Here is a 26,488-nt window from a genome sequence, read left to right as displayed (position 1 = left end):
GGGACGTGGGCTGGGCTGGGGGCGGCCCGGTGGTCGGTTATCGCTCCTTGATGTTATTGAGTGACGGTTTGCCGTGTGTGTGTGTGTGTGTGTGTGTGTGTGTGTGTGTGTGTCTGTCTGTCTGTCTGTCTGTGTGTCTTAGTCTGTATTGGTTAGGTTTCCTTGTAACCTGTTTATAGTGGAGAGTCTGCAGCGGGGCGGTGATCAGCTGGAGGCTGAAAACAACCTGTTACTCGGGAGAGGAGGCGCGGCTGGGTCATTTCTGAGACAGTCTCCAGACGTTGTTGGAAGGCGCCCAGAGAGTAAATGAACATGTTTACAGTTTTCTGATTCAAAGCAGCAGTATTTAAAGTGTGTGTGTGTTTGTGTGTGTGGTTAATGTGTACATACAGAAATGGTGTGATTTGTAAGCTAGAGAGACACCCTGCTTCCAGCATCCCTGGGTTGCTCGTTCAAGTGCGTGTATTCGTGGCTCTCGGCTCTCTAGGCCGGCCGCAGAAGTCAGGACCCTCCTGTTGCAAGGGCTTTCTCAAACCAGGTGGCCAGGCACTGGGTGTCCATCCTGGGGACTTGTGCCAGGTGGAGCGCATCTTGTGGGGTGATATATTTGGGGATGAAGTGGCTCATTTTGTTCTGGGCTCTTAGATAAATGGTATTGGAGGAGGTTGGCAGAGGCTTCTGTCCTGGGTCACTCGCCTGCACCCGCTCCCATCTGCAGTGAAGTGTCCTCTGTCTTAGGCTTATCCTGAGGAGAATTAGCTGAATCCTTTGTGACGGTAAGAGCTGCCCTGAACCCTTGGAGCTCAGCAAGCTATTGTTGTCAAAACTGCCCTGATCTGTCTTGCAGTGTTAAAAGCTGGGCAGTTTGGGCTAAGCTGGGCCACTGGTCACCCTTGGTCCACTTAGTTCAGTAAGCTGTGCGTCTGCCAGGTGTAGAGGTGTGAGGGTATACAGCAGAGGTGCAGCGTCGTCTCCCTGGGGAAGAGCATACGTTAGAGAGTTGTTTAGTCAGTGGCTCAGTCGTGTCTGACTCCTTGCGACCCCATGGTCTGCAGCATGCCAGGCTCCTCTGTCCTTCACCGTCTCCTGAAGTTTGCTCAAACTCAAGTCTGTTGAGTCGGTGGTGCTATCTGGATCCCCAGGTGGTGCAGTAGTCAAGAATCCCCCTATGAATGAAGGAAACCAGGGTTCCATCCCTGGGTCAGGAAGATCCCTTGGAGAAGGACGTGACTACCCACTCCACAGTTCCTGCCTGGGAAAGCCCGTGGACAGAGGAGCCTGGCGGGTTGCAGTCCATGGGGTCCAAGAGTTGAGCACCACTGAGCACACACACGCTGAAGAACGGCATTTAGGGAAACCCAGGGCTCGGATGTGGGAATCGTGCGGGGACGTGGGGGAGCCCTCAGGGAGTGCGGAACTAGCTTGGGCGGCGAGAAGTTGATGATGGAAGGGCTGGTGGTGAAGGAGGGCTCAGGGTCCGCACACGTCTTTCGGAGGTTGGGGGTTTGATGCTTTCTGTGTTCAGTGAGGAGCTGCTCGACAGTTTAAAGTTGGGGAGGAATAAAACCCGTTGGTTCCCATGTTAGAAAAACGATTCTGGTTAGAGGGGAGGAGGGCCTCTCCACTCTGGTGGCACTTTCAAAACTATGGCCATCAGATCACCAGCCTTAGAGTTTCTGATTTACTTAGGAGGTAATTAAGTCGTTAAATCTATGGAGCCCAAACATCGGTGTTTCTGAAAAAAAAAAAAAAAAAGCAGCAGCAGCAGCTTCCCAGGTGATTTGAATGTTCGGTGCAGAGAAAAGGCCACAGGACATTGAGTGACATTTGGGGACGTTGTGGGGAAGGGCTGCTCCTGGCATCTCTGGGGGGAGGCAGGTGCTGCCAGACCCCCAGGCGCACAGGGCCTCTGGCCCCACATGTCAGCAGCAGCAGCGCTGGAGGGCACCCTGGAGGCGGGGGACCTGCCAGGCGCAGGCAGAGACAGGCGGCCAAGCCTGGGGGTCGGCGGAGGTTACACGTTTCCCGGAGGCCAGGTCCACTGGGCGAGTGGGAGACTCCGCAGAAACAAATGCAGAGCCCGCAGCAGCTGGCGGGGCCCTGGGGGTGCCTCCCAGGTGTCTGTCAGGTGGGCAGAGCAGGTTTTGGGGAGGGGCCTGTCTGGGAGTGGTGCCCCCAGGGGTTGGAGAGCCGTAGGCGATGTGATCCAGTGTCTACTGGCCCCTGGCGGGAGGGCTCCTTCGTCCCCTGTTGGCAGACAACTCCGAGGTGCCGCTGACTTGCCCGTTGTCTGTGCAGAAAAGGGCTGATGATTATCGTCCCCCGGGGAACCTTCTCGGGCTCCGAGGAAAATTCCAGCTCGTGATCTTGCCCTGTGAATGACAGCTCCCTCCTGCAGGAGTGGCGTGGGCGTGGGAGGTGGGCTGCCGTTCCTGCTCCTGGTGACACTGGAGTTCCCTGTCACGCCTGCAGTCACGCCCAGCACGTGGCCTCCAACTCCCCCATCCTGCCTCCAGCTTGGGGTCACCCGGGGTCAGGCGAGGCCCGGGTCCCCCTCCAACTTCTTGCTCCCCAGGATCGTGGGGGGCTGAGTCTGGGGGGCTTGAAGGGGGCTGATGTCTGGGGTGCGGGTGGCCATCCCCTCTGGCCTCTGGGCTCCCAGGCATAGGGAGGAGCAGAGGGGAGTTGGCAGCAGTTGAAGCTGAAAGGTGGGGCCTCTCACCTGCTGAGGACCTGGGGTGTGGCTCAGATGGCCCCATCTGTGATGGGCACGGGGCCTTCCTGCCGGAGGCAGAGCTGGAAGCCGGGTCTGCACGGCTCTGCTGGGCCACGACAGCAGAGGCGCGGCCCGGAGTGCATGCCCCGGCTGAGGTGTGCGCAGTGGTCTCCGGGTGGCTCTGCGGGGCCCGTGGGGCCGTGCTCTGCTGGCATCCTCACGTGGCGCCCCGTCCCCCCGGCCGGTGTGTGTGTGTGTGTCAGTCGCTCGGTCGCGTCCGACTCTTTGCAACCCCGTGGACTGTAGCCCACCAGGCTTCTCTGCCCCTGGGGTTTCCCAGGCAAGAATACAGGAGTGGGTTGCTGTTCTCCTTCTGAGAAGATCCTTCTCCAGGGGATCTTCCCGACCCAGGGATTGAACTTGTGTTTCTTGAGCATCTCCTGCATTGCAGGTGGATTCGTTACCGCCTGAGCCACCAGGGAAGCCCCTCTGTGTGTGTCTGAGTCCTTACCTCATCTCTTCAGTGGACACCAGCCAGGCCCGCCCTAATGACCTCCTTTTAACTTGGTCACCTTTGCAAAGACCCTGTCTGCTGATCCAGTCACATTCTGAGGTCCTGGGGGACAGGACCTCAACCTATGAATTTGAGGAGTGGTGCCATAAGAGAGTCTCTTGGAGATGAGACCACCAGCCAGAGTCCTGTGGTTTCTTCCCTGGAGAGACCCCGGGGGGACTTCCCTGGAGAACATCTGAGGACGGTGGACCCAAACCCCAAATGTTCTCGAGGTTCCTTTGCTGCTCCCCCTCCCACCAGCCCCCCTTTCTGAGAAGTGTGACACCTGCCAGGGAGAAATCTGACTCCCGTCATTGTGTTTTTAAAATAACTCTCATTATTCCTCCTCGGAAGGTTATTTTCAAACCTTTTGTAACTAGATTTTTTTTTTTTTTTGATGCAAAGAGAAGGAATCAAACCCCCTGACTTTCTGCTGGAGAAACTCAGGTTTCTAACTCATACTTTGGGTTTCTATTCTCCAATGCTTGGGCGCCTGGACTCCATGAAATGTTGCTGTTTCATCTCATACAAGTTTTGGGATAAATGTGGACTTTCTTCTGGGAGCTAACGTGGGAAACGGGGCCCCGGACTCTCACGTCTGAATAGCAGGCAGCCCTGGAAGGAGCAGGTGTGTCCCAGGCTAACGGGCGGGTGTGAATGCAGAAGTGGTGCCTCCTGCAGCCCGAGGCCCCTCGGTCCCCACCCGTGTCCAAGAGAAGCACCCTCTCCACCCCCATCCCGGGGCATCTCCTCGCTCCCCTCTACTGTGAGCCTCTCGGCTGGCCCAGTGGCCTGAGACAGCAGTGGGCTCCTGGTTGTAAGCGCCCCATGTTCCTCTTGGCATCTTTTGCTCCCTCGGTGCCACTCAGCTGAGCCGGGCTGTTCTGTCTTGCAGATCGAGGCCCTTGTGAAGGACATGCAGGACCCGGACACAGGGGTCAGGGTGCAGAACCAGAAGGTCACGGTCGTCAGCATCCCTCACGCCATGACGGGTAAGGTGTCTGGCTATTTGGTCTTGGCTTGAACAGACCACACACAGGTGTTGGCAAACTAGAGCCCACGGGCCAGAAGCAGCCCCTGTTCTGTATTTGCGAATAAAGTTTTATTGGAACAGATCCACGTCCCCATTTATGTATTACCGGTGGCTGCTTTTGCACTGCAGTGGTAGAGTAAACACACACTCTCCCCCTCCATACACACACGAGTCCAGTGTCCAGCCTCTCATCCCTTGTCTAGGTGTGTGAGACACACTGTCCTTCCTGGCACCTGGGGCCCCCTCAGTTCCCGGATTTGGGGCACTGCCCACTCAGCCACGGTCCCCCTCGTTTCTCCTACGTGGGTGAATCCCAACTGCAGTCGGAGCCCTTGTCGTGTAGCATCGGCACTGATCAAAGCAGACTGGGTCAGCGCTGCTGCCCCCTCGGAGGGCAGGTGACCGGGACTTAGGGGACGACGGGGCTGATGTGCGAGCTGAGATCAGCACAGATCATGTGGTAGATGCCCTGGGAGCCCCTAATCCCATCTGGTCTATTTCAGGAAGTGCCCAAGTGGATGCGAAAGTCCTTGGCTCCTTGGCGGGGAGCGCTAACCCGTCTTCTGCTGGGGGCGGGGGGACTCCTTGGTGTGCACACCTCTGTGTAGAGACGTGGGGTGGACTGTCTAATAACACACCCAGTCCTGGGATTTTAAGTCGGATTTTAGGTGAAGAAGTCTGCTTTTGAATAAGCAAGGGGCTGAATAAAGACAAGAGCGACAGGGCCCCCCCCCGGGACCGTCACGGTGGCGAGAGCGACAGGTGCCCCCCCGGGACTGTCACGGTGGGCACGTGGACGTGGGGAGTGGGTGGCTGGACATGTGTGCGCCCAGGACGTGTGTACGAAGGGGCGGGTACGGGCCGTCCCCCCTCAGCCGTGCTGTGCCCCCCACCCCAGGGCACAGGCAGTGGGGTTTAGACCCTGGCTCCCCCGCTGTGGTGTGTTTCGTGGGCCAGTTTCCACTCAGGCAGGGCACCTAGCTCAGCCCTTGGGAAGCAGGCTGGGGTTGCTAGAAAGAGTGGTGTTGGCATTTGCACGATGGCTTCGGAGCTGGGGTGCATCTTTGTTCTGAGATGATGCTGCCGCCTCTGACGAGGAGCATGTCCTGCTGAGGGGCCGGGACCTGGCCGAGCAGGAGACACGCAGCTTCCTTGAGGTCCCGTGTCCACTCTCGGCTGGCTGGTGGGGCTCAGCTTGTCCTGGCCCTTGGATCAATGTGAATCCTTGGGAGGGGCTCCCCGTGCCCCGATCTTGTCCCCGTCTGCCTCCCCTGCCTTCTTGCTTGCTGGCCTCCCATCTGCGTTGCCCCCGGGGCCAGCCCTCAGATGTGCAGGGCTCAAGGGCAGGCAGAGCCCACGTTCCACGGTCTAAAGTTGTAAACAAGACTACAGAGTGTTCCTAAGAAAGTGTCTCGTCCTTCTGCTTTGACAGAAGCCTTTATGATGACCTGAAAAGCCAGGCTTGGATGTACCACTGGCCATCAGAGTTTTGCTGGGGAATGTAGGGGCGTCAGAGACCCAGCACCCCGACCCCCTTGCACCCCCTTCCCCTCCCATCCGGGTTCTCATTACTGCCAGGACTGAGCTCCATCCAGAGCTCTATGGACAGCTTGCTTTGGGGCTGTTTTTTTCCCAATGGTCAAGACTTAGTCTGTTTACTTCCCTCTTGATGGATGACAGTCCAGGCACCCGTTATTGTATCAGTAAGAAAAGAGAGTCAGTACCTCTGAGAGGTGAAGGCTGAGGGGGTGGCGGGGACATGGGGTGGAAGTCTGGCTGGACTCACATCGTGGGCGGCCCTGAATCATGGGCTGGGGGTTTGGACTGGACATAGTTGGGGGGTGGGTTGCAGGGAGGTCCCTGGAAGATCTGAGCAGCAGGACGAGATCACGGCTGGACAGGGAGGCGGCCAGTTGGGTGGCAGCGTGTGGGTGGGTGTTGGGGAGGCTCTGACGTTGGCCAGACCCTTCTGCTTTGCAGGAAGTGACGTCCTCCAGTGGATCAGCCAGCGCCTGTGGATCTCTGGACTGGGTGAGAGCGCCTTCTGTCCTCAGCCCGACTGAGGGCTGCTGTGGGCATCACCCTGGGGCGTATCTGGGTGTAGCTGGGTGGGGCTCAACCCGTGTCTCTGAGAAACTGACCTTTTAATTGGCTAGTTGAAGCCTTTGTGAGTAAAACAGCCAGACTCAACATGGAAGGGGTGATAACCGGGGGGACACAGTTGTTTTTTCGTACAAAATACTGAGATGTGTAAGTCACAGGCTTCCCTGGTGGCTCAGATGGTAAGAATCTGCCTACAAGGCGAGAGACCCAAGTTTGATTACTGGGTCAGGATGATCCCCTGAAGAAGGGAATGGCAACCCACTCCATTCTTGGCTGGAAGAATCCCATGGACAGGGGAGCCTGGCGGGCTAGGGGGCTAGTCCATGGGGTTGCAAAGAGTCAGACATGACTGAAGCGACTAATATGATGACTGCTACTACTAAGTCGCAGGAGTAACTGGGGAGGAGTCAGTCAAGAAGGACTTCCTGGAGGGGGTGATGCACACGTACACTTGGTCTGGAAGGACATGATGCCTGTGAAGTGTGCAGGGGAGCTCGGAGGGCCTGAACCCTGGGGGCAGGCAGAGTCCAGCTTGGGGCAGAAGTCGGCTGTGAACTGGGGGCAGAAGTCAACCGCCCCTTCCTGCCTCTCATGGGGTGAAGAAGGGTCTGTTGGTCAGAGACACTCTCCCTGCTCCTGGGTTTCTCCAGACTCAACGGTGTTCCTCCAGGAAGTCCCCATCTATCACCCCAAACCTGGCCCCTGTCAGCCCTGGGGTTCACTGGCTCCCCTCCAGACGCACTGAGTTGTCTCTGGGGCGACCAGGCTGGGGGACACTCTGGGACCGTCTCCCCAGCTGGTACTTGTCCACAGCGAAGGTCAGGAACCGTGCTCCCACTTCTTGGCGAAAGTGCCGTGAGGATGGGGGTGCCCGTCCTGGCGTTTGGGGTGCTGTGTGGGGGCGGGCGGTGAGCTTCTGCTCTTGGCCCCTGCTCTTAACTTCCTTGTCTCACCTGCTCCTCCCCAGAGGCCCAGAACTTGGGCAACTTCATTGTCAAGTATGGCTACATTTATCCCCTGCAAGACCCCAGGAACCTCACTCTGAAGCCCGACAGCAGCCTCTATCGATTCCAGGTGAGCCTCGGCCTTGACCTGGGGTCAGTGGGGCAGGATGTCATCTGGAGGTTTAATGGTCAGCTTCACATCCTCCCAGAGCTTTAGCAATGGTGGCAGAGGCCGAGGCATGTTTCAGGCTACGGGGCGGGGGGCCCGGGGCGCACAGCCTGTGTCAGCCTGGCCGCCTGGTTTCTCTCGCAGACGCCGTACTTCTGGCCCACCCAGCAGTGGCCGGCTGAAGACGTCGACTACGGTAAACCGCGCCCGCCCCCGGCCTGGCGAGGGCTCCCCATGCTGCCCAGCTGCACGCTGCGTCTTGGCGGCGTCTGTGGCCGTCACGACCTTGTCTGTGTTAGGAGTGGCTCCTGGGGGCGGGAGCGGGTCCCGGAGTGTCCTGTCTGCTACGCTGAGCATGGCAGCCTAGCTCATAGGGGGGTTTCGACAAGCGATGAGGGTGGAAAATGGTGTCGTTTTCTTTTCTAGCCATCTATCTGGCCAAGCGAAATATCAAGAAGAAAGGGATTTTAGAGGAATACGAGAAGGTATGGAGACGCTTTCACGTATAGGTCCTTGTCATTGAGTGCAGTGCAGTCTTGAGCTGCTTCCCCCGTCCCCCCGTTACTCCATTCACACATGCGCTCATCACCCCTCCATCCCTCATCCTGTGCCCATCCATCATCCGCCCATATATTAATATTTGGAAGCAGCTGGTTGGAGTAGTCTCCCCCATGTTGTGCTACAGTTTCTCCTGCTATAGTTTAAGCCTTTGTCTCAGTAACTCCTGGGCTCATAGTAGCGACTGCTTTCCTTTCTGTCCCCAAATAAGAGGAGTTAACATGTGTGACGATGCACATTATAGGAGGGACAGATTTTTTTAAAAACACTTCTTATTTTGTGGTGGAGTATAGCAGATTAATGCTCTTGTAACAGTGCCAGGTGGACTGCAAAGGGACCCAGCCACACATACACGTGTCCATTCTCCCCCAAACTCCTCTGCCGTCCAGGCTGGCACACAATGCTGAGCAGAGTTCCATGTGCTGGACAGGAGATCCTTGCTTATCCACTTTAAATAGAGCCGTGTGCACAGGTCCATCCCAGACTCCCTGACCAGCCCTTCCCGGCATCCTCCCCACCTGCAACCATAAGCTCCTTCTCTAAGTCTGCGAGTCTCTTTCTGTTTTGTAAACAAGTTACATTGTATCATTTCTTTTTAGCTTCTGCATATAAGGGGTGTCATACGCTATTTCTCCTTCTCTGTCTGATTTACATCACTCAGTATGACTATCTCTAGGTCCAGGATGGAGAGATTTGAACCTGAGTGTGAGATGGGAAAACAGCAGTGCAGGCTTTTGTTTTGGGCAGAATAAGTCAGATTTCTCAGAGAACACACCCTAGTCCTCAAAAGGCTAGGTTTCTGGGCAGATGGCAACAATCTTGCTGTGTTTACTTTTTGAAAGTGAGAGTGTTAGTTGCTCAGTTGTATCCAACTCTTTGCGACTCCATGGACTGTAGCCCTCCAGGCTCCTCTGTCCATGGAATTCTCCAGGCAAGATACTGGAGTGGATTGCCATTCCCTTCTTCAGGGGATCTTCCCGACCCAGGCCACATTGCAGATTCTTTACTGTCTGAGCCACCAGGGAAGCCCCAAACACGTTTTTAGAAGGGCCAGCATCACACACAGTGTTAGGTTGTAGCTCTGTGGGTTTGTGGTGCTCTGCTGTTGACTGTTAAGTTTCCACATTCTTCTCCACACAACTCCCATCTTCGTAATCAGACTAGGATACATTTATTAAAAAAAAATCCAAGCCCACCTGTGGCTTCTGTTGTGAAAGCTTGTTGAGGATTCGGCATCACCCTGTGAATGAAGCCTTTGCACAGCAGGTGGGGAGGGGGCGTTTGGCTAGGTCTCCTGGTTGACTAGGGCTCCCTGCCCACTGCACACAGCAAAGCTCCTGAGGCTCAGTGTTCTCATTTTGTCTTCCTCCTCTAGGAAAACTACAACTTCTTGAACAAAAAAATTAACTACAAGTGGGACTTTGTCATCATGCAGGCCAGAGAGCAGTACCGGTAAGCCGGCGCTCGCCCTGGCCCTCTGGTATCCCTCTGCCCTCCCCTCCTTCCTTGTTTCTTTAAAAAAAAATGAGCTTTTATCAGGTGTCTGTGTGTTAAACAGCGGGCTAGGCCTAGGTGTAGGGAAGGGAGAGGCATTGTCCGGGGAGCTGGAGGCAGCGGAGAGGGGTGTCCGGAGGGGGCGGGGTGGGAGGACGGTGGCGGGGCAGGGAGGGAGAGGAGCGGGGTTGGGGGGACGGTGCGGGGGGGTGCCCACCTGAAGCGGAGCTGGCACAGAGAGTGGCAGGAGTGAGGCTGGAGGTGTCGCATCCAGACTGGGAGAGGGTACTCTGCTCAGCACTGCCGGATGGTGAGCCGCCTCAGTTCACGTGTCATGAGCTCAAAGAAGTTTATCTTTTTAAAAAAATGTTATCAGAGTGTAGTTAGAGAAGGAAATGGCAACCCACTCCAGTATTCTTGCCTGGGAAATTCCATGGCCAGAGGAGCCTGGTGGGCTACAGTCCACGGGGTCACACAGAGTCAGACGCGACTGGGCGGCTACACAGCAGCAGCAGTTGGAGTGCAGTGCTGTGTTGGTTTTGGGTGTCTGGCAAAGTGGACCACCAGTCACACATACATACACGCCCTCTCTTTTTAGATTCTTTTCTCACGTGGGTCAGTACAGAGTACTGAATCGAGTTCCCTGTGTATACAGTAGGTTCTTATTAGTTACCTAGTTCATACACGGTAGCGTGTGTCTGTCTGTCCCAATCAAAGAAGCTTTTCTGATTAGCAGTTATTACTGCACACAGATCACCCCGAAGCTTCATGCTCCGAATGGCAACAGTTGTTTTCCGCTCACGGAAGTTTCCGCAGCTCTGGAGTCGGGGACGGCTTGGTTGGAGGTTGTGGATCAGAGCCTCTCGTGTGGCTGCAGCCATGAAACAGTCACACAAGTAGTCAGGAAGTAAATATAAAATGACATGTTGGGTCATGAACTTTAAGGACATGGCCTGTGCACTCTCGTGCAGAACCCAGGATGGCCCCTGTGGTGCTTTTAAATCTGTCTGCAGTTCTGAGGGCTTCCCAGGTGGCTCAGCGGTAAAGAATTCACCTGGAGTACAGGAGTCCCAGGTTTGATCCCTGGGTCGGGAAGGGCCCCTGGAGAAGGGCATGGCAACCCACCCCAGTATTCTTGCCTGGAGAACCCCATGGACAGCGGAGCCTGGTGGACCACAGTCCATGGGGTCACAGAGAGTTGGACACTGAGCGCCTGAGCACGCACGCCCGGTTCTGTGACCCCTGTCCACTGTGAGGGGGAGGGCTTGGCGTTCACCCCTTCCTCCCCTCGGGGTCTCTCCAGGAGGTCACTTGGCCTTCCTCACAGCATGAGGCATCTCACCGCCTACAGGTGGTCCGAAGCTCTGAGGGCAAATACCACAGGGAAGGAGGGTGGCGGCTGCCCGCTTTGATGGCCCAGCCTCAGAAGCTGCACAGGGCCGTCTTCCTGACGTGCTCTGTTGGTCAAAACAGCCGGAAACCCCACCCGGTCTCTGAGGGGGAGGACACAGACCCTCCTTACAGCGGGGGGAACCGTAGACAGATTTATAAAGCACCACAGTGGCCACCCCTGATCCTGCATGCAGTATATGGAATGTGTCCCTAGAGCACACAGCGAAACTTGTGATTTTGTATTTATTGCTTGACTCTTTCTGTAACATTTAGACCAGAAGCTATTCAAGGGCAAGACACATGTTTGTGTGTCATGCCGGTGACTTAAACAGCAGACGTTCATTTTCTCACAGGCCTGGAGGTGGGGAAGTCAGAGTTCACGGTTCCGCCAGGGTTTGGTTTCTGATGGTGCCTCTCTTCTCGGCTTGCAGATGGCTGGTGGCCTTTTTGTTGGGGGAGGGTGGTGGGGAGAGGAGAGAGGCTGTCCAGTGTCTTCTGTACCCAGGGCACGAATCCTATCCTAAAGGCCCCACCCACATGACCTTATCTAACTGCTTCTAAACTCTTAAGTGCTTCTTAAAGAGCCTACCTCCAGGTACTGTCACACCGGGAGCTAGGGCTGCAGCACATGAATTCTGGGGGAGAGTTTCTAACGTTCAGACCTCCACAGTCTGGTTCTCCCAGTGCTTGGATCAAAGTGGAGATCAATAAATACAACATCAAATGACTGTGGGAATGAGTGCATAATTGATCAATTAAGGGATACTTTTGCTTTAAAGATCATAAAGTGACAAACTACGATAATTCCTCGCTCAGGGTTCTCTTGAAGCCCATTCCTCACGACTCTCCTCCAATAAGCTCGCAGACAAGCAAAGCCAGAGAGGACACAGCAGTAAATTAGCCCTCGACTGTATTTCCAGGGCTGCCAGCATTATGGAAAGTCCCCAGTGCCCCAGGCCATCTGTGGCCTGTCTGCCTGGCTCGTTTACCCAGTAGAAGATCCACTTAGGTTGGCAAGGGGACAGTGTTTATAGTTAACTTCCGGAGGAGGTTGCAGAGCGCCCCACGGGAAGGGCCCTCCCCGCCTACCTTGCTTGCTGGGTGTCCTGAAGTTACTCAAACACGTGAGCTGGCACACAACCCCGCCGACCGAGTCTTGAGAGGGTGTGTGCGTCATCCTGCGTTGCCTAGGAGAACGAGCCTCCCTGAGCAGAGCTCAGGTCGCCGTGGAAACAGCGCTGACAGGTCCACGGTGGGATAATGAGCACAGCCTCGTTTCCTACCTGTGATGGCGGGGGAGACTGGGATGGGAAGGAACACAAGTAACCTTTCCCAGGAATCAGCTGGGGGGCTCAGGAAAACTCTGACTTGGCACAAATTCTCTGAAGCCGCAGAGTGGAAGTGACGCTGGAGAGAAGCCGGGACTCCCCGTGCACGCTCTGGAGTTGCTTGCCACGCCCTCCCTCAGATGTTGATGATTTCGTTTATCAGAGCAGGGAAAGTTTGGAAGCCGGGTGGGTGGATGTCAGCCCCGCAAGTCCTCCGTACTTCTGCAGGGGTGACGTGGGTGGGGATGGTCAGACCCTCAGCTGGTCATGGGGCCTACATCGCCTTGCAGCCCGTGCTCCTGTGGGGAGCTGGACTCTGGGACCCGTCCCCAGTTCAGCTCCCGCCGCTGCCCCCTGGTGGCCCCGTGACCCTCAGCGGGGGCTCAGCCTCTCTCTGCTTCAGTCCCTGGGCTGCAAGGTGAGGCTCGCTCACCGGGAGGATTCGATGAGTCAATATGTGTAGAAGTTCTGAGCAGGGTACTCAGCGTGTAAGTGTGGTGTTAGGGTTCGCTACTTTCATCATCGTCATTATTATTATGGCAAGTACAGCTTATCTGGGCAGATCCGGAGAGTGGTCCGGAATGGGGTCCTTCAGGAAGGGGGGCCATCAGTGAGCAAAGCATGCAGCATCTTCCTGGCCTCCAACGTGGCTTGTGGCTTTTCAGGGCCGGGAAGGAGCGGAACAAGGTGGACAGGTGCGCGCTGGACTGCCAGGAGAAGGCGTATTGGCTGGTGCACAGGTGCCCTGTGAGTGCCCTCCTGGCCCACCCGCCTCCTCTCACACCTGCCCGCCCCACCATGCTCCCCACCCCCGTGCGGCACAGGTGCCCTGTGAGTGCCCTCCTGGCCCACCCGCCTCCTCTCACGCCTGCCCGCCCCACCATACTCCCCACCCGCGTGCGGCTCATCTGTCTGGGGCTGGAACTGAATCTGCAGGAGCTCAGTGCTGGCTCGCGTCCAGGGTCCTCTGGCTGGAAGAGGAAATGGACTGACTGGATGGAGTCTGCCCGCCGCCCGTCCGTTGGTGTCAGGATGGAGCGAAGTTCCCTAACGGAGGGACCGGAATGAGTCTGCCTTGTGTGAGGGCTGAGACTCGATGCCTTGGAAAAAGAATATGAGAAGAAAAAACTGTACTTCTCTGGGGGTCCAGTGGTTAAGACTCTGCTCCCGGTGCAGGGGCTTAGGTGCAGTCTCTTGTCGGGGAACTAAGATGCCACGCATTGCATGGTGCGGCCAAAAAATTAAAAGAAGAAGAAAGAACTAGAGCCCAGGCCGCACGGCAGAAGCAGCCCCGTGTTGCGGGAACGGGAGTCGCCTCGCGGTGGCCACGCCCCGGCGTCCCCGCGCCGCCTCTCCCTTCCTCGTCTGCGTCCCGCTGGCGGGGGCGGGAGGAGGGGGTGAGCGTGTGCTCAGCCTGGGGCTTTGAGCGTGGGGCTCGAGGGCGCTAAGAGGCCGAGAGAGACCAGCCGTGACGGCCACGTGCCCTGTCACTCATTCCCGGGAAGGCTGGCCTCGCCCCCAGCGCAGCAGAGGCGGTGTCTGTTCACGCCTGTTTCGGACCCGGTCGCTGCAGGCGAAGGGATTCGGAGAAGTCAGCTATTCAGAACCGAGCTCCTCCTCTTGCGGGAACCAAGTTCTCAGAACCAGAGTGACCTGCGTCCCCCACGGTGTCCAAGCTTCCGGATTCTTTGAACTTGAAGCCATCAGGGTTTGGCCGTTTCGCTCATTTTCTTTCTGGATTCAGAACAGACAGCCCGTAGGCGTTCCCTCTGTGAAGGCGTTGGTGTGGACGCCATGCTGGCCTGGGCTCCGCGCTAGGCCTCATGGTGCGATTTCTTTCTCCTTCAGAAAAAGCTTCTTCCTCTCTTTGGCCGTCTCAGGTCCTCGATGCGGCACGCGGGGTCTTTGGTTGTGGTGTGTGGGATCCAGTTCCCCGACCGGGGACTGAAGCCGGCCAGTGCGTTGGGAGCACGGAGTCTTGGCCACGGGAGCACCAGGGACTTCCCTGCGTGGACGTTCTTACGTCACCTCTCGGCCCGTGTGGGAGGCACAGTCAGGGCTGGTGCTGACTCCCTGTGGGAGCTGGCGCCCCGCTCTCCTGGAGAGCTCCTCTGCCTCCCACGACAGCGTCACGTGGTGTCACTGGGCGTGCAAGGCCTTTGTCACCTCCTCAGTCATGAGAGCATCACGTGATTGCTGCTCAGAGTTACCTGCCCCCTCATGGGTGGCCCTGGGGAGCTGTGTTCAGAACACGGCCTGATGTGAAAGAGCAGCCGTGAGCAGATGTGAACAGACGTGAGCAGATGTGAGCAGACGTGAACAGATATGAACACATGTGAACAGACGCGAGCAGACGGGAACAGATGTGAACACATGTGAACAGACCTGAGCACACGGGAACAGATGTGAACAGACACGAGCACATGTGAACAGACATGAGCAGACGTGAGCACATGTGAAAGATGCAAGCAGACGTGAACAGACACACGCAGACATGAACAAACGTGAGCAGACATGAACAGCATGAGCACATGTGAACAGACATGAGCAGATGTGAACAGATGTGAGCAGATGTGAACAGACGTGAACAGCGTGAGCACATGTGAACAGACGTGAGCAGACATGAACAGATGTGAACAGATGTGAGCACGTGTGAAAGACGTGAGCAGACGCGAGCAGACATGAACAGATGTGAACAGACACGAGCACACGTGAAAGACATGAGCAGACGTGAACAGACGTGAGCAGATGTGAACAGATATGAGCACATGTGAAAGACACGAGCAGATGTGAGCAGACGTGAGCACACGTGAAAGATATGAGCAGACCCGAGCAGATGTGAACGGATGTGAGCAGACATGAGCACACGTGAAAGACACGAGCAGACGTGAGCAGATGTGAACAGACGCGAACAGACGTGAACAGACGTGAGCAGACATGAAGCCGCTCTCACACCCCGGCCCCCTCCTGGCTGCCTCTCTCCATCGGAACTGAACTGGGAGTTGGGGACGAGACCAGGGTGTCCCTGAGTCTCCGCTCCCTGAGTTTTTTTTTAAAACTCTCAGCCTCTCAGTGGCCTGGAGTGTAGGGATGAGGGCCACGTCTTGTCTGAGGAGCATCCGCTTTAAAGTCTGTCTTGGGTGGGGATGGAGCGATCCAAGTGACAGGCCAGCAGCCCAGGCCGTCAGATGGTCTCCGGGAGCACTCATCCAGAGCGTCCGCCCTGGGCTGCACGCAGCTGCGCGGCTCCCCATCTGCTGACGGCCACCGCCGCCCTTGTTTCCTGTGCCCTGACGTCAGCTCTGAGGGGTCTCCATTCCAGCTGCCTCTGGGGTCCCAGAAACTGCATCAGAGTGTGGGTCAAGTGTGTATGTGTGTGTGTGTGTGAGAGAGAGAGAGAGTGTAAGACTGTTTTCCATCTCCCTGGGATGGGAGGTCCCAGATGGTTGCCTGCACCAAACAGAGGAAGTGAAAGACCTCAATTGCTGGCCTGAAGGAGTTCAGAGCTGGAGCAGGACTGGCCGGGGAGGCGGCCTGGTGGAGGCGGCAGAGCTGGAGACCAGCTCTGGGCCAGGCCTCTCCACCGTGATCTTAGGGTGAACTGAGGCCTTGCCTGGTGACAGCGACCCTCCGTTGTGAGCTTCCATCGTGCTAAATCCTCACAAGAACCAGACAGACAGGAGGGGTCATCTCTGGTTCTCAGCACAGAGAGAGGTCTTTTCCAAGATCCTCCCCCCAGCTGGGAGATGGCGGAATCTGGATCAGAATTTCTGGGTGCTTGACTGAAGCCTGGACTCTCCAGAGCAGTGAACCGTGGAGCGCAGCAGTTGGAAGGCCCCTGTGCCAATCCCATGAACTCCGATCCAGTCTGCGTATTAATCCATCTATCCACCTACCCACCCACCCACCCATGCATCCATCCACCCACCCATTCATCCACCCACCCGTCCATCCATCCACCCACCCACCCATCCATTTATTTATCCATCTATCCACCCAGTCCCTTGGACTGCAAGGAGATCAAACCAGTCCATCCTAAAGGAAATCAACCCTGAATATTCATTGGAAGGACTGATGCTGAAGCTCAATGTTTTGGCCACCTGATACAAAGAGGCCGACTCACTAGAAAAGACCCTGATGATGGGAAAGATGGAAGGCAAAAGGAGAAGAGGGTGGCCGAGGATGAGATGGTTAGACAGTGTCACTCAGTGGACATGCAGATGCAAACTCCAGGGGCCTGGAGTACTGCAGTCCATGCTGCAAGAGAGTCCGACCTGACTTAGTGACTGAACCACCACCACCACCAATCCACCCACCCACCCACCCGTCCAGCCACCCATCCACCCTCCCTCCCTTCCTCTGGGGATGCTATGGTGGTGGAAGATGCCCCAACCTGAGGAACCTTACACACCCCTGTAGCTCCCCACAGATGGGCCACAATCCTCAGCTTGGTCTCACGATGGGCAGCTTGGCCAGAATCCAAAGGTAATCAGAAACTGGAGACTCTCCCGGTCCTTACACTGAGTTTTTCCTCATTCAGCCAGGGGCGAACAACGTGCTGGACTACGGCCTGGACCGAGTGACTAACCCAAATGAAGACCAGGTAAACCAGGTCAGTCTGCTGCGTACGTTGGGCGGGGCCTGGGCCAGGGGGGTCTTAGGCTGGGCAGGTGTCTGCGTGCCGTTGTCTGTCTGTGTCTGTAGGGCAGTGGAGCCTCTGCTCTGAGACGGCCAGGGAGAGGAGGCCTGTGCACGCTGTGGTGTCAGAGAGGGGAGACCAGGGCAGGGGTTCTGGTCAGGAGAGTGGGTGAGGGCAGGCCAGGGCAATGGGATCTAATGGTTGGTTTTCAGACTCCTGAATCACTTCCCTCTTTGAAAATCTGATGAAACTTATCAACCCGTGTCAGCCAGAGAGGCACAGAAAGGCCTTTTGCACGCCGCTTCCACCAGTTCCCTTCCCCCTCAAAGACAGTAGGCCCCAGGCTCACAACCCCTGAGTCATCTTTGGGTTCAAACCTTAATCCACATGACAGGACCTGGTCCCTCCACTTTCTTTTGCATCTCAGTCGGCTGGGATCTTTGCTTTTTTTTTTTTTTTTTTAAAGGACCCCTTTCCTTAATAGGCCACCGCTGATGATGAACTGTTTCCTATAATAGACTTTTATTTAAGGAAATGTGGTTCAGAAGCTGCTGAAACACAGGGCACCCCGATTAGGGTTTCCCAGGCATGGCACAGTTATTTGGGGCAGATAGTTCTGTGGGGCTATCCCATGCCTTGTGGGGTGATCCGAAGCACCCCTGGCCTCCCCGACTGGATATCTGTAGCTCCAAGCATCTCCCTGATGTCTCCCAGTCCTGACGATCAGAAGTGTCTCCAGACATCATCTGGTGGTCTTGGGGACCAAGACTGTCCAGGCTGAGAACACGGGTCCCAATAAACCAGCCTGTCCCCACTTAAACTAGCTGTGGACGGCTCCCTTGCTTTCTGTCCACTGCTGTATCTGGCAGCAAGCAGCCAGGGGCCTCGTTAGCCCCGTGTATCACCTGTAAGCCTCGGTGGTGCCTGGAAATGCTGGCAGGAAGTCTGACTTGTTTTCTTAGCCCACGGGGACCCGGAGCTCCGCATGACTGTGGGGACCCCCACCAGTGCCTACACGTTTTGGGTGGGGTCCACGTGGAGGGTGTCCATACACAGAGGACACCCTGGGGACTCCGCTGGGCTCCCTGCCCCTAAATCAGAGCCCCCCTCCCTTGATACATGTTTGGCACCGTCAGCGGCCTTTTCCACATTCCCTGCGTCAGATGACAGGTAATTGCCCAGGCCTTGGCGGCTTGGTTGCCATGGATACAGCATCCTCAAGGAAAATACTGAACAGGGCTGGAGATTTGCTTTTTTGTGGATGCTGGCAGCTCTGGGACCTGTGTGGCCTGGAGGAGGGGGTGTGGAGGGGAGGCCCCCACTCAGCCTGACCAGCCACACACCGCACATGTGTGTGTGCATGTGTGCATGTGTGTACCTGTGTATCGTGTGTGTATCTTTCTGTGTGTATGGTATGTGGATATGCATGTCTCTCTGTATATATTGTATGTGTGTTTTATGTATACATGCATGTGTGTATATGCTTGCATCGTATGTGTATATGTGTCTGTATGTATTGTGTGTATATACATGTATATGTGTGTGACTCTGTATGTGTGCGTGTATGTGCACGTGTGTGTTATGTGTACATGTGTGTGTGTTGGGTGTGGATTGTGTGGATGTGTATTTGTGTACATGTGTACGTGTGTATTGTGTGGCCACCCCCTGGGGAGTCACCCCACACAGCACCCCCGTGAAGCCGCTCACTCAGCATCTCAGCCTCCCGCCAAGGCCAGAGCCAGAGGGCCCGCCTCTGCCACACACACACACATACACACAATACACATACATGCATGCACACATACAACACACTCACACAGACACATACATATATACACGCAATACACACAGACACACACACACAATACACATACATGCATACACACATACAACACACACAGACACACGTACACACACACGTACATACACACTGTGTGTGTGTGTGGTGTGTGTGTGTCTGTGTGTAGTGTATGTCTCTGTACTGTGTGTATATGTGTCTGTGTGCGTGTGTGTGCATGTGTGTTATGTTTGTGTATTTGTGTGTGCATATGTGCGTGTGGTGTGTATACATGTCTCTGTATGTGTGTTATGTGTGTCTCTGTGTCTATATATGTATGTCTCTGTATGTACTTGTGTATTGTATGCATGTATGTGTATTGTGTGTACGTGTGTGTGGTGTGTATATGTCTCTGTGTGTATGTGTGTGTGTATGTATGTGTATTGTGTGTATGTGTGTGTATGTGGCAGAGGCGGGCCCTCTGGCTCCGGCCTTGGCAGGATGGCTGAGATGCTGAGTGAGCGGCTTCACGGGGGTGCTCTGTGGGGTGACTCCCCAGGGGGTGGCCAGCCCCTTCTGGCTGAGGCAGGGTCCTCAGGGCCCCTTTCTGGGCAAAGGCAGGCAATGTGCCCCTCCAGGAGCCCAAGCCGAGGCTGGGGAGGCTGCGGCCACGGTGCCGGCAGCGGGGGCACAGGGGGCGGTGGGGGGGTGGGGGACGCCGGGGGGCAGGGGTGGCCGGTGGGCCGGGGGCGCCGGTGGGTGTCACAGCCGGGTACCCACTGTCTTTCTGTTTCTCTCCCACCAGCTCCCCTCCTCCGTCTGCACTCGGGCTGCCCTGGTGCCTTAAGAAGAACAAAGACGTGTAACTCTGCTCGCGGGCCCACCCCCAGCCCTCACCAGCCCTCCCCCTGGACCTGGGGCCCCCAGCCCTCCGCCTGGGCCCAGGGCGGGTGTGTGTGTGCCCTCTCCCGCAGCTGGACCCAGTGTCCCTGCTTGTCTGGCCCGAGCGCAGGGTGCAGGGAGCGGGCAGCGTGTCCCGGGGGCTGGGTGTCCGGAGGTGTCGGATTTCTGCGCAGTGCTGGTTTGAAGAGGGCTCGTTTCTGACAGTTTGTAAATTCTTGGAAAGACCTCTTTTCCTTAAACAGAGGCAGATGACCCGGAAACTGTAAACACCATGGAGAGAGGGCAGAGGCTGGGGTTTGGCAGGTGCCCGGGGCCCTGGGGGACCCTGTGCCTCAGGCTGGTGGCCGCGGGGGCTGCCCAGCCCGGGGAGGAGCCGGCCGGAGCAGGATGGCCCAGGAAGCGGGTCCTCTTGGTCCTGCCACCCCGGCAGGTGGGGCGCCCTAATCTCAGAGGGCACCTGTCCCCACGGGGAGCAAGCTGAGTGGCGGCCAGCCCCAGCCTGGCTGTAGGCAGTGGTGCCAGGGCCGTGCCCCTCCCCTGGACTCCAGCAGGGTCTCCAGGTGGTTCTGTGACAAGGGCTAGTGGGAGCTCTGACATCAAGGTGAGGCCCTGCTCCCCGCTTCTGCAGTTGTGTCATCTCGGACAAGCTGTGGCTCAGGCAAGCTCTTGAGCTCAAAGCCTCAGTTTCCTCGTCTGTAAAATGGAAATAAGGAGAGTGCCTCCAGGGGCTGAGTGAGGTCATTTATGCCAAGCGTCTGGAGTGGGATTGGCGTGTGCGCACACTGGCCACAGCAGTGCTCACTGTTGTCATGACCATCTCTTTGCTGCCAGAGAGGGAATCTCTGGGGCCCGGAGACCCTCCGCCCTATCTGGGGGGCTCTCCCCTCACCCCAAGTGTCCCCCTTCATCCTCCTTTCTTCTCATCCTTCTGCCCTGACTGTTGGTGGCAGAGGCAGGCACACGGCAACGCCACCACCCTGCCTGGCCCTGTGGACGGCTGCGGAGAACAGCGCCGTCCACACCGGTGGCCACTCCAGCCTTTGGGGGAAGGGCAGACACATGGCTCCACGGTCAGGGGCTGTGCCCTGTGGAGCTCCGGCCAGGAGCCCTCCATGAGCAACACCCCTCACCCCATGTGTCCCTGCCACCTGGGGGCAGACAGCTGTCTTCCTCTGGCTCCTGTGCGACCGGCGGGCGGCCGGGGCTCCATGCGGGCTCAGCAAGCGGCTCGTGACGCGGAAGCTCTGGCGTCTGTGTTCACAGCTGGGGACACAGGCGCTGGGGGTGGGCTGCCCGTCCCGGACACACTCTCGGGGCTGGTGAAGCCGGGTGAGAGCTGACGGGCCCGAGCCCCCTCGGGGCCTTGTTGACATGTCCCGATGTCCGCTGCGCGGCCTCTGGAGGCTTTGCTGGAGTTTATTCTCTTCTCCCAGCAGCGTGGTGAGAGAGGTCACACCAGTTCCGTTTTGCGGAGAGACTGAGCCGTCTGTCTGCTCAGGCCGGGCCAGCCGGCGGGCGTGTGGGTCCTCACGGTTCTGTAGCCGCTGCCTCTCCGGGTACCGCCTCCCCATCCCCAGCCGCACCCTGTGGTCCTGCGCCCGGCGCCCCCTTCATGGCAGGGTCTGTGCTCAGGCCCCGAGCTCTACGCTCAGCAGGCCCGCGCTTGCCTTGATGTTCTGCTGATCTAGAACCTTCTCCAGGTCCCTGGTCCCCTGAAAGCTGTGCGGTCAGTCCCGCCCTCATCGGGACAAGGACTCCTTCCGATGCTCACAGCCTCGAACTCTCGTCTCCTTGGACCGCTGACCGCACCCCTCTCTTTTCCGGTCAGCTTTGCCAGAACTGCTTCCGCTCTCGGATTTCCGGTTTCCGGCGTTTGACTCTTCTCTGCTCTCGCGGCCCGTGTTCCCGGCGTCCCTGGGGTCCTCCCCACCTTACGTTTCGCTCCACGGCTTGCCCGGCCCTCACCTGTTTCTGCACAGAAACCTGCCTGATCGCCTGACCCCAGGGTCGCTGCTCTTCCCTCCCCGGGGTTGCCCAGCCTCTGCCCCCGTCACCCCAGGGCACAACCTTGAGCCCTCCTGCCCTGGACCATCGCCTGCAGCCTGCGTCTGGATCTCAGGGCTGGCACGCGGGCCACAGGGCTGTGTGTAAACAGGCTCTGGACGTGTTCCTATTTGGGCAACTCTGGAAAAATCCCAAGCCAGAATCCTGGGAATGCAGAGAATGCTAAGATTCCTTGAGTGGGGTGCTCCTCCTGTAACAGCGTCTTCTTCCCTGGGCTGCGGGATAAAGACGTGACTTCACCCCAGGAGGACTAGCTGTGGAGACAGTGGGGTTTGTGCGTGCCTTCCAGGGTGCAAGACGTGTTTTAGTCTTACCATGAGACGGCTTTCTCAGAATTGCTTAGAAATATGTGTGTGTGTACTTTTTAAGGGATTTCCTGGTGGCTCAGATGGTAAAGAGTCTGCCTGCAATGCCGGGGACCCAGGTTCAATCCCTGGATTGGAACAATCCCCTGGAGAAGGAAATGGCAACCCACTCCAGTACTTTTTAATAACTGAACTTTGATTAAATATTTCTTATGACCTTTTCTGCTTCCCTGGTGGCTCAGAGGTAAAGAACCCACTTGCCAATGCAGGAGACTTGCAGGAGATGCGGATTTGATCCCTGGGTTGGGAAGATCCCCTGAAGGAGGGAATGACAACCCACTCCAGTATTCTTGCCTGGAGAATCCCACGGACAGAGGAGCCTGGTGGGCTACAGTCCACAGAGTTGTAAAGAGTTGGACACGACTGAGCGACTGAGCACACACACGCGTGGCCTTTTCTGTATTGATAGTAATAATCATATTGATAGGTTTGTGAGGCTTTGAAGCCCAGTTAAGTTTAAATTTCACGTAAGCAGCAGATGACTGTGTCCCCAGTATTGCCTGGGCATCCTGATCTGCCTCCTGACTGGGGCTAAAGCGGTACCTGCGTGTTCTTGGCAGAAGCATCTGAGCCCTCGTCAGCAGCCAGTGCTTAGGGTCCCGCCCCACGCCAGTCACTGCAGCTTATGTCCCTCTTTACGGATGAGAAGGCAGAGGCTTTCAGCTGCCGGGTAACTTATCCAGAGTCAGGGAGCCGAGAAGTGACAGACCGGGATTTTGACCTCTCTGACCCAGAAGGTCGATACTCTTTTAGTGACCCCCATCCGTCAAATTCTCTCTCTGTCTTTTCAGAGAAGTCCAGAACCCTCTCCCTACTGCCAAGATACACACTCTCCAGACAGGAGAGAGACTCCCTGTATGTTAACCTAGAGGAGGCAGGTCCCATGGACAGAGGGTTGTTTTTTTTTAAATGATATATATATATATACATCATTATTAAATGATATATATAGATATAAATCATTATTAAATATATATATATATTTTAATAGTTGGGCTTCCCAGGTGGCGCTAATGGTAAAGAACCTGCCTGCTAATGCAGGAGACATAGGAGACGTGGTTTCTACCCTTGGGTCGGGAAGATCCCCTGGAGAAGGAAATGACCACCCATTCCAGTATTCTTGCTCAGAGCTTCCCACGGACAGAGGAGCCTGGTGGGCTACAGTCCATGGTGTCACAAAGAGTCAGACACGACTGAAGTGACTTAGCATGTATGCGGTGGCTTTACAGTGTTGCATTTGTGCTGTACAACGAAGTGACCAGGGTACCTGTATCCCCTCCCTCTTGGACCTCCCTCCACCCCACACTGGACATCAGTATTTAAAGTTAGAAATAAACGCTGAAGTCCATGTGGGTGATCCAGGGTGGAGGTGGACAAGCTCTTAGACCCCAAGGAACCCACTGCAGTCCGATTCCCAGGAGATCGCTGGTAGTTTGGGGGAACCAGAAAGCCCACAGCAAGCCCAGCGTCCTGAAAGGATAGTAAAGTCAAGAAGGGAATTAAAATATAAAAAAGTTTAACACCCTGAAGACCGAGATAGTGGCCCCAGAAACAGCAGTATTAGGCCGGAGACCATGCCGAGTAGACTAGAGGTGGGAGTGCTGGTGGCGGGGGCTGTGCGAGGACGGCCCCCGGGGGCCCAGAGACGGTGGACAGGCTGGGCTGCATGCCCACACAGGGCGCAGGGCCGGGGACACCGAGTAGACTAGAGGTGGGAGTGCTGGTGGCTGGAGGCCTGCGAGGACGGCCCCCAGGGGCCCAGAGGCGGTGGACAGGCTGGGCTGCGTGTCCACACAGGGTGCAGGGCCGGGGACAGCGGCTCATCCTGGGGCCTGGGCACTGAGGGAGGGTGTCTGAGACCCTGCCCACTGGGCACCCCGAGCACAGTTGCAGTCGTTACCACCGTCAGCGTGTCCACGCTCCAGCCTTGCTGAGGTATTGGCGTTATTACGTGTGCAGGTTTCAGGGGTATAGTGGGTGGTTAGATGCGAACAGATATGGCAAAGTGAGTTCCACCAATGAGTTCACACCTCCACCCTTGACTTTGTGGTGTAACAGTTAAGATCTGTGCTCTGAACAGCTTCTAAGCATGTAATACAGCATCGTTAACTATGGTCACCGGGCTGTGTCAGGTCCCAGGTCCTACTTCTCTTCCAGCTGGGAGTGTTTTATCGTCGTTAGTGTTAATTAAAGAGTCAGTCAGGTGTGTGCTTCCTCTTGGACTGGGGCTCTTGCGTTCTTTCGTGCTTCTTGGTTTGTTTTTGTTTTTAATTTGTATTGGAGTGTAGTTGATTTACAGTGTTAGCCTCAGGTTTACAGCGAAGTGAATCAGTTAAATATACACATGTCTCCTCTTTTCTGGATTCTTTTACCACTGCAGACTGCTGAGCAGAGGTCCCTGTCCCGTGCAGCAGGCCCTCATTCTTTATCTGCTTTATAGGAAGTGGTGTCTCATGGCCAAACAGGGGCATTCCATTCAGCACTAGCCTCAGCCTCGGGGCAAGCGAGGAACAGGTGAAGAGAACACACCATTTTCCGATTCTCCTGGATCACTGCTTGGATTTTTTTGTTTTTAAACGGCCTTTTTTCAGCCTTTCTTGCTATGATTCTTGTTTTCTCTGGCCCGCACTGTGCTTCCTGTGGGATCTTAGCTCTCTGACCGGGGATGGAGCCCGAGCCCCCCGCAATGGAAGCACAGTCTTAGCCACTGGACCACCAGGGAAGCCCCACTTCTCCGCTTGCCAAGGTCACATCTGGGTTTGAATCCTGGTTCAGTCAGTTACCAACCAGGAGATGTCAGAGCCTTGGTTTCCTCGGCCGGAAATTAGAATAATAAAACCTCCCTCCCTTAAACTTTCTAAGGGCTCAGAGAGGTGTAAATTGCTTTGTATATAGCTAGGTGATTATTTTCACACAAAAGTCCAGCTTCTCTTTTGAGCAGAAGGCATAAACCAGTAGATACTCTTCTTAATCCACTTCTGCATGACTTGAACTGAAGCCTCTGATTATATTAGATTTGAATGCAAATCCACCCTGGCCCTGGGGTCCTTTCCCACCTGAAATGTGTGTCTTCTCACACAGCCCTGTGTTAGGAGAACATAGGAACAGATAATTAGCGTAACTGCCAAAATGTTTGGGTCATTTGGAGAGTGTTCTCAGTTTTTTAAGAGAAAAATATTCTCTTAACCTTAAAATGCATCTCCTTTTTTTTCAGCCTCCAGGCACACAGTGGTCATCATTTGTCTGGTATTTAGCGAGCATCTGCTCTGTGCCACAGGTTATGCTCCGGAAGATTAACGTGGTCTTCCTGCTCCTGGTAGCGCCTGATGGGTGCTGCATAGATTAAACAGAGGTGCACAAACAGTGTCTAATTATGGTTGTGATGAGTGCGACGAAGGCGGAAGCGTGTGTGGGGATGAGGGTCAAATCAGAGAGCTGTGCCTGAGCATTCCCTTCCTTGGTTAAAAGTATGTACTTTTCATCTTTGACTGTGTCTGGTCTCAGTTTGGCGCGTGGCCCCCGGAGCGCACGGACTCTCTAGCTGTGGCGCGGGTACTCGGTTGCCTTGTGGGGTGTGGGATCTCAGTTCCCTGAGCAGGGCTCGAAGCCACGTCCCCTGCACTGGAAGCTGGATTCCTAACCCTGAACCACCAGGGAAGTCGCACGTTGCCTTTCTGAGATCTTCTGTCTTAGCTTCCCGCCCCGCCCCCGCCTGAGAAAAGCAATCACATAAAAACAATTCCTGATGCAAAGTTAAAAAAATGCCGCAAAGTAGAAAGGAGACTCACATATGACGTTCCAGATCAGACCCTCCTTCCTTCCTTGTCACTGGGCTCTGGCCCAGGACTTAGCTCACTAGCTGGCCAAAGGAGATCGTGTGGTCCTTGGGCTTTCCCAGGGATGCAAACCCGGTGGGACTCAGCAGCACGGGTGTTAGCCGCCAGGAATGGTGCTCAGCTTGACGCGTAAGAGGCACACCAGGCGGTCCTTGACACAAGCAAACCTCGGAAAACTGGTTTGGGAAGCACCAGCTGTACCCAGCCTCCCAGAGTTGGATGGGGCAGACAAATGGTACCAGGGGCGCGTGTCAGGTGGTAGGAAGGTTCAGGAGGAGGCAGGTCTGAGTGGTTTCCGGGAGCTTCCAGGATCCTAGACATGGGGCTCCTCTCCGAGTCGCCCTTCCTCTGCTGTGAAAGTCCAGACCGAGGAGGGAGCCCGAGGTGAGAGCGTCCGTGTTACGGCTCCGCTCTGGGGCTCAGCTTGCAGTGGAGGCTGCTCTCGAGTCTTTGAAGCATGTGCTTTATTTTCGCTGGCGTGGCTTTTCCCTGAAACATCGGGTACTGGTCAAGTGGCTAGTTCCCCCAGTGGATGTTATGTGGGCGCTGTGGTGGATTGGGAGCAGTCCTGAAATAGTGGCAAAGCAGCCCCTTCTGTCACCAAACCTCCCAGC

General features: G+C 56.0%; 1 protein-coding gene across 14 annotated transcripts in view; it reads left to right on the top strand.

Annotated features, from left to right (window-relative positions):
• RGS9 (regulator of G protein signaling 9) overlaps positions 1 to 26,488 on the top strand; it is a 60,941-nt gene that overhangs the window by 11,507 nt on the left and 22,946 nt on the right. For all 14 annotated transcript variants that reach the window (XR_011467852.1, XR_011467853.1, XM_070388943.1 and 11 more), the window contains 8 exons: positions 4,165 to 4,261; positions 6,283 to 6,333; positions 7,373 to 7,479; positions 7,663 to 7,714; positions 7,945 to 8,003; positions 9,452 to 9,528; positions 12,956 to 13,037; positions 16,831 to 16,893. Coding sequence is in view for 12 of the 14 variants with exons in the window: in XM_070388943.1 (XP_070245044.1) it covers positions 4,165 to 4,261; positions 6,283 to 6,333; positions 7,373 to 7,479; positions 7,663 to 7,714; positions 7,945 to 8,003; positions 9,452 to 9,528; positions 12,956 to 13,037; positions 16,831 to 16,893 (588 nt within the window). In the remaining 2 variants the exon portion in view is untranslated. The remainder of the gene's footprint in view (positions 1 to 4,164; positions 4,262 to 6,282; positions 6,334 to 7,372; positions 7,480 to 7,662; positions 7,715 to 7,944; positions 8,004 to 9,451; positions 9,529 to 12,955; positions 13,038 to 16,830; positions 16,894 to 26,488) is intronic.

The sequence above is a fragment of the Bos mutus genome, chromosome 19 (genome assembly GCF_027580195.1).
Source record: "Bos mutus isolate GX-2022 chromosome 19, NWIPB_WYAK_1.1, whole genome shotgun sequence".
Classification (NCBI taxonomy): domain Eukaryota; kingdom Metazoa; phylum Chordata; class Mammalia; order Artiodactyla; family Bovidae; genus Bos; species Bos mutus.
Note: the sequence above shows the minus strand (reverse complement) of the source record. Positions and strands in the feature narration are given on the sequence as shown.